Source organism: Henckelia pumila, chromosome 3 (assembly GCF_033568475.1).
Source record: "Henckelia pumila isolate YLH828 chromosome 3, ASM3356847v2, whole genome shotgun sequence".
Taxonomy (NCBI): domain Eukaryota; kingdom Viridiplantae; phylum Streptophyta; class Magnoliopsida; order Lamiales; family Gesneriaceae; genus Henckelia; species Henckelia pumila.
Window position 1 is genome coordinate 61526616 of NC_133122.1, and position 11341 is coordinate 61537956.

Sequence of the window (11341 nt, forward strand, 5' to 3'; positions counted from 1 at the left end):
GCTCTGTTTCAAGTTCATGTTTTTTTATTTCTAAAAGAACATAATGACTTCGATATTCTTAAAACTTGTATTTTTATTAATGTTTTAGATTATAATTTTCAAGCGGAGATTCGAGACGGGGTCGTTCGAAATCATGAAAAATTCGATACCGGTGACTTGTATTTTGCTTCTGTACTGCTTCTGGGCTGGTTCTACGGAAGCAAAGACTGAAATATACAAAGATTCTAAACAACCATTGGAAGCCAGAATCAAAGATTTGATGAAGAGGATGACACTTGAAGAAAAAATTGGACAGATGACCATTATCGAAAGAGATGTTGCCACCCCCGATGTTGTGAAAAAATATTTCATCGGTACGTTGATTGATTATTCAACCACGCAACACGTTAGTCGATATATTGAGATGCAAAAGATTTAATTTTTGTGTATGTAGGAGGTGTGATGATTAGTGTTGGGAATGGTCCAAGACCTAAGGCCTCAGCTAAGGAATGGGTCGATATGTTGAACAACATTCAAAAGGTAGCCCTTTCCACCCGACTCCGAATCCCGACGGTGTACCCGACTTGCGCCGTTCATGGCAACAATGATGCCTACAATGCTACCATTTTCCCACAAAATATTGGACTAGGAGTCACCAGGTAACCAATGTTGTATACTTGTATAAGACTTTAGTCTTTTGTTTCGAAAATCTAGTACCTTTTAAGAAAAAATTGCTTCACATTTTTTCTATGGTAGAGATGCTAATCTTGTGAAGAGAATTGGAGCTGCAACTGCGCTTGAACTTAGAGCCACTGGAATCCAATACACCCTTGCACCTGACATTGCAGTGAGCTAACCAAAAAACTCTGGTTAGTCCTATGTATAGTGTCGTCTATGATCGGCTTATATGCGATCTTTCTCCATCTATAGGTCTGCAGGGATCCGAGATGGGGTCGTTGTTACGAAAGTTACAGTGAAGATCACAGGATTGTTCAGAAAATGACTGAGATTATACCCGGTTTACAGGGCGATATTCCACACGGCCACCCTACCGGTTTCCCTTTTGTCTCTGGAAAGTAGGTATCAATGTTTTTCTACTTCAATCTTGTGAGAGGTTTACGAGGTTAGTTACCTGATGGTCGGTATATGATGATGATCAAGAACTAAAGTTGCGAGCTGTGTGAAGAATTTCATGGGAGACGGTGGAACCGTTGATGGAGTCGATGAAGGCAACACTGCCATCGACTATGAGGAATTGCGTCGCATCCACATGCCTGCATATTATGATTCGATCAGAAAGGGCGTTGCCTCGGTTTTGTTGTCTTACACGAGTTGGAACGGGAAGAAGGTGCACGCCAATCATGCTCTTGTTACTAAAGTCCTCAAGAAGAAGATGAAGTTCCAGGTAAAAATATGAGAGTACAATTCTCAAACTTTCCAAGAAAATTCCAACTTCACATGTATATGTATTTCAGGGTATTGTCTTAGCAGAATGGTCGGGACTTGACAGGATTACAACTCCCCCACATTCAAACTATACTTATTCTGTTGAGGCCGGAATTCTTGCTGGAGTCGACATGGTTAGTGTTTTGATTATTATACCGCAAGAATATTTGAGTTAACATGTTCCATTTGCTGACACAGATTGTTACTTCCTTGATTTCTCAGGTTATAGTACCGTATAACTATTCCGAGTTTATCACTATTCTCACTTCCCTGGTGAAAAACAAGTACATCCCCATGAGCAGAATTGATGATGCAGTGCACAGAATATTGAGAGTCAAGTTTATATTGGGTCTTTTTGAGAACCCTTTAGCCGATTATAGCTTCACGAGCGAACTCGGTAGCCAGGTTAACTTTCTAGCCTCTTTCCTGGACAAAAACAGATCCGTGGTCATTATGTAGTTACTATGTAGTGTGTCAAATTTGACAGAAACACCGAGAATTAGCTAGGGAAGCAGTCCGAAAATCGCTTGTTTTGTTGAAGAATGGTAAAAGTGATGGCGATCCATTGCTTCCACTCTCAAAGAATGTGCACAAAATTCTAGTAGCAGGAACCCATGCGCATGACGTGGGATACCAATGTGGTGGCTGGACTATGAAATGGTGGGGATTTAAAGGCAACAACCTTACATTAGGCACGTCTCTACATTTTACTATGGTTCTTTTATATCCATCTTTAGTAGCATCATTTTTAATGAAACCATCACTATTAGGCCGCGTTTTCTTGTAGTGACACAATATTCTACTTGACCTTTGCAGGAACTACAATCTTGACAGCTATAAAAAAAACTGTTAGTTCTCGTACAAAAGTCGTATATGAAGAGAATCCTGATTCGGAGTTTGTGAAAACCAATAAATTCTCCTATGCCGTTGTTGTCGTGGGAGAGGCCCCCTATACAGAGACTCATGGTGATAGCACAAATCTGACTATGATCGAACCAGGTCCTAGAACGATAAAGAACGTATGTGGGGCGATCAAATGCGTCGTTGTGATTATTTCCGGACGACCAATTGTGGTGGAGCCTTATATTAGAGGGATAGATGCACTTGTGGCTGCTTGGCTACCGGGGACCGAGGGCCAGGGTGTGGCTGATGCGCTATTCGGCGACTATGGTTTTACAGGGAAATTGGCCAATACGTGGTTCAGATCAGTGGATCAGCTTCCGATGAATGTAGGTGATCCACACTATGATCCTCTTTTCCCATTTGGATTTGGCATCAAAACTCAGCCTACAAAAGAGCAGGATTAATACTAAGTTGTGCTTCTTACGGCTTTATGAAGGGATGTATTAATTATAGTTTTGAGTCATAAAGTTATAGTAAAAGGTAGATTTTGGTTTGTTTGATGAATGTATCCACATTGCTATCTGATTTATTTGGTTAAGAAGTCATTTTTCTAAATGACTACCCGACTAGTCGGGTTCCCGATCCGAGAAACTCAAACCCTACAATACCCGACCCGACGCCTACCCCTAGTCAAAACATCTATATTGTTGTTGTTTTGTGGATGTTAAATAATATTATAACCAATGCAAGTAGATGTTATAACACCCATCCACACGTAGGGGTGAACGTTCGGTTACAACACACAAGTAATTTGTATACTGATAATTATTTATCTATTTGTTTTAACATACGTCATTAAAGTTCGGTAACAATTTTGTGTTGAATTTAATATATTTGTAAAAATAAAATTATAACGGCATTCTGGAATATACTTTGAGAATATTGAAATAGTATATTTGGGATTGGAATATTATATATGAATAGAGTATTTTTGAGACGTGATTAAATATTAATGAATAGTAATTATTCTATTCACTATATGAAAAAGATGAAAAATGTTATAAATCATCGTAGAAATAGAAAGATGGATAGAGAGAATTCATATGAGTCAATACTCAGGTGCAATTTTCATTGAACTCAATCACCTCTATTTATAGGGAAAGATTACAAGATACAAATCTTTACAAATATTATCTTGACATATTTATCTTGATCACATATCTTTAATAAGATAATCATCTATAATAATAATATATTTATAACACTCCCCCTTAGATGATTATTTGCACAAGCAACCAATTCTTCATAATCTCCATTTGGCAAGATGGATGCTCGGGACTTCATCGGGACTCGAGTGCTGTCTCGTTAAAACTTTGACAGTAAAACCCCGTGAGAAAAATCTGAACGAAGGAAAAAGAGTACAACACCATATACTTTCTTTGGATATCTTCCCGACGATGGATGCGCCTCGTTAAAACCTTATCAGAAAAAACCAAGTGGGACAAAATCCTAATGAAGGAAAAAGAGTACGACATCTCGCGATACTTGTTAATTGCTTCATTAAAAACCTTGTTATGAAAAATCACGAGAAAAAAATCATAAACAAGGGAAAAAGAGTACAACTTTGATTGTTCTCCCTCTTTCGAGGATCACTTGAAATTATTAACTCGTCTTATTCCAATCTTGTGCATTTATTTGCCAAAAATTGATTCAGATGTTGATTTTGCCATATATATGGTACTTCAAGACCAAATATCTTTTCTTCTTCTTCAAGTTGGCAAAAACAATATTTTGAGCATCGAATCCTTCGAGGATGTTTCTATATGTATCACCATCAAATAAGTACATCCATGACAAGTGCAAATATTTTCTCATAATCCGCTTGAAATATTTTGAGAAACTTTGCTAAAATTTGCTCATATTGTCACATATCATTGTTATTGAAAATTTCAACAAATTGTAGTTTAAAATAATCATCATTTTGCATAATAGCAAAACACACGAATGATTATATCATTTCGATCCCAAATAATTTGTGAAATCTCATATTTTAATATACTTGTTATTCTTCAGGAATAACATAATCCAAATTGGATTCATTGAAATAATTGATCGTTCATGCTTCTAGCGTCCTTTTTCATTTACTTGCAAGTAATATAAGATATGGTCCTGCAGGACATTAATTTCTTTTCACAACGTCCAGCCTCCATTATTCTTTTCACATTAAGATATTCACTCATTTTCTTTAAAGGGGGTTCTTCGTCACTAAAGACGATTTAAATTGTTCAACTTGAACATAAATGAAGCTAAACGATCTTATACACAAGACAAATAATACATTTTGAGATTTAAACTTTGAACGCCATGTTCACTTTATATTTCATTGGAATTGATCTAAAAAACTATTCTTGTAGCTTCTATTTTCTTCCCCTCAATATTGGAAACATTGTTTCACAGGAATAACGAATGAGAATTTCGCGTCATAAAATCTCATTGCTCAAAATAATTGATCATAAGATACAATTTATTTTCAACATATTTACAATCTTTTCGAGAGATTTATGTAGTGCATTTCTCGCACAAACATTAACTTTCAGTACATAATCATTTGACATAATATTTATAATATATATTTCAGATATCTCCAAATATGACGCATTTATTCTCATGGTTTAATAATTGATTGGAGGCAAAAGAAATCAACTAAACCAATATATTTATAATCATAAAATTGATATGCATATCCTCTTTTTTGATCAAGCTTGTCTTGATTATATATTATGGAAGTTTTTCTCAATATGTATTTTCGCAAACATCATGTTGCACTTCGTGGGCCCACGTTATTTATTCATTCCAGACAATATGAGGACTTCTATCAATTTGAGCTTTATGATAGTGCTATCAAATGTGATAAGCCAATAAGAATTCATAAAATCTTTTGGATCTTTGATTCAAAAACCATTCTATTTATCGATCCAGTAACTTTTGGCTTATTCATTAACATCTTTGTGCACTCTATTAATAGTTTTTCAACTATTTATATAATTTGAATGCTAAATTTAATTCATTATGCCAAACTCTGAAAGTATTTATATCAATATGATACTTTTGGAGCTCTTTAGCTCTTCTAGAAATATTGATTTGTAATATACTATTTAAACCAAATCAATATCTACTAGATTCAAAAATACACATACGTCATTATTGTGTATCACTATTTTATAATATCAAGCACATCATCTTTTTTCGTCGTCAATCAAGCGATCTTATAAATCTTTCAAACATTCAATCAACATACGATGAAACATATGATTTGGATAGACATCAATGGTGTGACGACCCGAGTGCTAATCTCTCAATTCAAAAACAATAATTGAACAATCAAATATTTACTTAAGCCATCAAAGATTGAACATGAAATAAAATAAATAAAAAAAATATTTTAAAAATTGGAATACCCTGCGCGCGCGCGAGGATAAACTCTCGCGCGAGCGCAGGCCATTCCATCCGTGGCCATGCTTCAGCCCGCGCGCGCGCTTACAGCTCGCGCGGGCACCGTACGCTGCATCAAAAAAATAAAACAGATTGCAAGGTTGCCGTCCAGCCAATCTATTTCATGCCAATCCAATTTACAAAATTCAATAGGCATACAATCATCAACACAAGCTTCAACTTCATGTCTAACCACTTCAAGTCTTGAAAATCATAACTAGCTTGCATTCTAACATACTATACACGTTGAAGAGAATAAGATCATCATATTCTAAAACAAAGTCTTATGCTAGAATTGCATATCATACAAAAGTCATAAAGTTACATCCTCTTGTCTCAAGGATTTACACCTTATTTCAATCCTATATACATTAACAAAACAACAACCAAACACCAACAAGTCTTGGTACAAGGAGCTACAACATGTTCAAGGATTCAACTCTAGCATTATCACTATAAGAACTCATCTAAACTCGGATCATCACTCTAATCAACTCATCCCTTGTTCTTCAAGTTCGCTTTTGCCCGGTTCCACTCCCGCCTATTTCAATGACACATACAACACAACAATAGCCGGATAACTCTGGTGAGAAATAGATTTCCCAGTAAAAGCGACTAAACATGCATATAAAACATATATCAAGATCATGATATAAATAAGAACAATGCATGTCTTTAAAACAAGGTAAACTCAACACTCTTTCATTTCGACAATTGGGATCCCGAGAAGAAGATATCATAGCTAAACCACCGACACTCCCGATCGAGGTGGGGCTACTTATCCACCTTCTCTAGACTTTGAAGCTACTATATATGCACTTCAGACGCTAGGCTAAGACAACACCTAGTCCATACATATATAATCCCTCAAATCGTCTATTCGAACGTTTCCGTTCATTTCGAAATCAAGGAATAAGTCTTGCAAGATGAATGCAACATATAACATCATCAAAACATCCATTGCATCAAAAACTCATTCAACAATCATATAAGAGCATATAAAGGCAATTAAGCAAACAAGTATGTGATTTAAGGGAACTCGATACAACCATCTCGAGTTATAATCCCAATTCAAGTAGTAGTCCACTTTTACCTTTCAAATATAATTTCCAAACTCTTGTCAAAGGTCCAAATCTGTTCACCAAAATCTGAACAACACAATCACAAGATTCATATCAAATTCTGCTCAAAACCAACTAAACTTCATTGTAGAATAACTTCTTCAAACCTTGATCTTCCTTCTATCAATACGAAGTTGAGATTACGGAGATGACGTTCCCTGTTTATGCACTGAAATCATAGTATAACAAGCAAGGAATATCAGCTGAAACTCAACTCAATAGCAGCTCAAACATAAGATACTAAAACAACCTCAAATCAACAATTCGACGGCATATCGGCAAACTCGGTAATCCCGAACTCAACTAATTCAATTATAACATTCATATCAGATGTATATCCTCCCAAACTCAGTATATCAGCAGATAAATAGATCAATTAATAGCTGGAAACTCATAAGAACATGATACAACAATCATTCCTCAACTTCAAGCTCAATAAACAAGATATAGAAATTTCTAAACACCATTCCATACAACTTCTGGTTCCTGTCCATTTCGACTTTTCAAACCATGATGAACTCAAAGAAAACTTACATCAAATCGAAGGTCTTCTTTCAAGGATTCCAAAACATCTTTCGGAATCGAAATCGGATCAACGGACCAAAAGATATGAGCTTTTGAAGATCAAGAATGAAATTGGAAGTGAAGGTCTCGGTTGCTTTGCTGATGGAGGTGGATGAATTCTGAATAAAGCTACTAAGTACACGTACATACATATACATGCCATGTGTAAAGCACTCAAGGCAAGAAAATTGCACTTTGGCCCCTCAAGTCCTCAATATTTGCAAATCGGTCCTCGACAAATATTTCTAATTTAATTTCAATCCTAAATAATTTAAGAATAATAGAATTTAAATCAAAATTCCAAAATTCTCAAATTACATATACTCGGATTAAAATTAAATAATTCGGGGCGTTACAATTCTCCCCCACTAAGACACGATTTCGTCCTCAAAATCTCAAGTAATATCAACCGATCATAAAACATATATCAGATAACAGAAACTAAAGGAGACTCACATCAATGAAACATCTCTGGAAAACGTTGCCTCATGTCTGATTCAGTCTCCCAAGTTGCTTCTTCAATACCATGACGACTCCACTGAACCTTCACCAGCGGAATAGTCTTCGTTCGGAGTTGCTTTTCTTTACGATCAAGAATCTGAATTGGCTTTTCAAAATAACTCAAAGTCTCGTCGAGTTCAGCCTCATCAGATTGAAGCACATGAGATTCATCAGCAAGGTATTTTCAAAGCATCGATACATGAAAGATATCATGTATTCCAGATAAAGCCGGAGGGAGAGCTAATCGATAGGCAAGATTATCTATCTTTTCAAGAATTTCATAAGGACCAATGTAGCGTGGAGACAACTTCCCCCGTTTGCCAAATCGTACAGTGCCTCTGAAAGGAGAAATCTTCAGAAACACCATATCACCCTGCTCAAAAGACAAAGGTCGACGTCGAATATTGGCATACTTCGTGTAACACCCGGTATTTTAATTTCGTAAATCCGCCTGCATAATTAGGATTTTTAATTATTTAAATTTATGATTTATGGGTTAAATAATTATGTGAATTATTTATGCATGATTTAATTTATTTTTTAAGCATTTAACCCATAAATAGTGATTTTTATGATTTTTGGTATTTTTATTATTTAATCGCGTAGACGGGACCGTGGACGGACGAGATGACAACTTTCCACCCAAATTATTTTATGAGCCTTTTTAGAGCCTTAAAATATTATTTTAAGTTTTATTATCTCAAAATTTTAAGTATTTAATTTTATTTAATTTTAGGGGTCATTTTTATCCAAAATTAGCCAAAATAATGATTTTTAATTATCTTTAAAATTCCCCTAATTCTTAATTTCGGGATTTTATAAATTTTAATTTAAAGTTTCTGATTTAATTTTTATTAGAATGTTTAAATTTTATATTATTCTATTTATTAACTTAAAAACCTATTTCCTTAATTATTGAAACCTAAATCTACCCAACCCCACCCAAACCTCACGTCACTCTCAAACTTCAGCCGTCACCCCCACTCACTTTCTTCATCCTCTCGACCCCAGCAAACCCAGGAAGCCATAGCCAAGGATCGTGAAGCTCCAAGCGTCCCGTATTTGCGTCCCGTCGTCCCGGAACCGTCTCACGCTCGCGTTTCTCGTCGTCTACGGTGAAAGGCATGATTTCTTTCTTGAATTTTCGTACCATCTCAGTAATTATTGTAGGCGTATGGTGTATGTACTAAATTCTTTAAGAAATTACAGAAAATATGGTTTCCTCGTTGCACATTCATGGCGCCTTGTTTTGTTTTCGTTCATGGACATACACATGTTTTCATGGTTACGGACGGCTAGGGTGCTGGTCAGGGATTCCTAGGTTGAGGTAGGGTGGTTTGGGCTCGAGTGGCTCGAGTGGTTCGAGCCAAACGAGCCCAAGTTTTGAGCTAGTGCAGTCGGCGGCTAGGGTTGACGCAGGTAAGGGTTACGGGTTCAGAGGCTTCGGGTTCGTCGTGCAGTCGTGCATGGGCTGGGGCTAGGCATGGGTTAGGTCCGCCCGGACGTGGGCTACGTCCGGGCGGCGGCGCTCCGACCAGGGGCGGCCGGAGCCGGCCGGCACCAGGCCAAGAGGGCCTGCTGCTCACGGCCGAGAGGCTGTGGGAGAGGGGGGATCGGGTTGGGCTAGTCTAGGGGTCCGGGTTGGGTCTGGGTGGTCCGGGTCGGGTCGGCTAGGTAGTGGGTCGGGTTAGTGAGTTCGGGTCCGAGTTTGGTGGGCCGGGCTCGAGTATTTTATTTTTTTAAGTATTTTACAAAATTATGTGTTTTTGAGACTAATAAATTGAAATAAAATTATTTGGACTCCCAAATAATTTTATTTGGACTTTTAAAATTTTAATTAAGTTAGTCCATTAATTTTGTGAGCTTTTGAGCCCATAAAAATTATTGGGCTAGTCTATGAGTTTTTGGGCCCATTGGGCCAGTGTAAGTGTTATTGGGCTTGGTAAAATTTTTAATGGGCTTTATTAATTTAATTGGGCTTAGAATAATTATTTGGGCTTAAGGTTTGAAATAATGGGCTTAAGTATGTTAATGGGCCAGATTTAAGTTAATGGGCTTGTGTGTAGGGCCAGCAGTCCAGGACCATCCCTGAGAAAATTTGCATGTGTCCTGAATATATTTAATTATTTTTATGCATTTAAGTTATTTTAATATTTATACGTTAGTAAGAAATTAAATTAAATATATATGATGGACACATATTTTATTCAAGTACATGCATTCATGAAATATTATTTTATGCATGATTTAATGTTAAATTGAGCAATAAAATATTTTATGTTGGAAGTTGACGTAGTGTGACAATTTAAGGGGGATTCGTCCCCATATGATTGAAGGGCAGTTTACTGCCAATTTAATGAGGTGATTCGTCACCGGCCACGTACGTAGGTTTCCACGCTGATCAGTATTTAATGTATGATTTAAGGTTACACTACGGATACAACCATGCGATGTTAGAAAATGAATTGCTCAATAATGTTATGTATTAAGTTATGTATGTTTATTTAAGTTAAGTATGTTATGAAATTTTAAGCATGCTCATTCATGTATATGTATGTATTAGTATTAAATTGGTTTAAATTATTTTAAACCCTTGTTATGTTAGCATGTTGGGCCTCTAGGCTCACTACACTGGTATGGTGCAGGTGAGTACGTTGAGGATGACGTTGTACCCACCGGAGGCGAGGACGTATGAGCATGCATGCAGTGGCCCCGTGACCGTGAAATATTCTGAGTCGCTATGCATGATATTGTTTTTGTCAGAATGATACATTTTTATTATTTTCAGTTGCTCTAGAATATTTATTTAATATTTTCAGTGCATGCAAACTTTTATTTATTTATGCAGTATATTTTTAATTAATGTTTGACTCAGATATTTATTATATTTTTAAGAATGCATTTTTATTTAAGTATTTAATTGGTTATTCATTTTAAATACCTTTATTCGGTGCATATATGTATGGGCATATATGTACATATTATATTTAGTAAGTATAAAAAAAAAATTTTCCGCATATTTATTTATTATAGAGTTAGGGTCGTTTCAGTTGGTATCAGAGCACGGTCCTCGGAGGGGCCTCACTGCTATGCGAGCTCAGAAATCCACGCTACCGGTCTGTAAGTTTTAAACGTTTATAACATGATTTAATTTCTAGAATTTAAGTTAGTATTAATTTCAAAACACTTAGTTATGCATGGCGATTTACGTAAATAAATATGTGGTGGTGCAGAATGCCTCCCAGACAGGTGAACTGACGTGGGAGACCTCCACATCCACCTCCACCTCCACCGCCACCTCAGCAGCACCCTATTACAGCACTGGAGCAAGCCAGTGCCACTATGACGGCGGGTATTACTGCCTTGCTGGAGCAGCAGGCAGCCGTCCCAGACTG

The 11341-nt window shown here is 36.6% G+C and overlaps 1 protein-coding gene and 1 long non-coding RNA gene across 2 annotated transcripts; one reads left to right on the plus strand and one right to left on the minus strand.

Annotated features, from left to right (window-relative positions):
* The first annotated feature begins 244 nt into the window (after positions 1–244).
* On the plus strand, positions 245–2732 carry LOC140888847 (uncharacterized). The gene is made up of 9 exons (XM_073296551.1): positions 245–353; positions 434–638; positions 736–826; positions 910–1055; positions 1141–1384; positions 1455–1559; positions 1648–1830; positions 1913–2117; positions 2242–2732. Exons 1-9 carry the CDS (start codon positions 260–262, stop codon positions 2730–2732), a joined length of 1764 nt encoding a protein of 587 aa, XP_073152652.1. The 5' UTR covers positions 245–259.
* Positions 2733–6120: 3388 nt separating this feature from the next.
* LOC140886274 (uncharacterized) lies at positions 6121–7550 on the minus strand. The gene is made up of 4 exons (XR_012151501.1): positions 7416–7550; positions 6989–7050; positions 6854–6908; positions 6121–6301 (listed from the first exon to the last, which is right to left on the minus strand). It is a non-coding gene; the product is annotated as an uncharacterized lncRNA (long non-coding RNA).
* Between the last annotated feature and the right edge of the window lie 3791 nt (positions 7551–11341).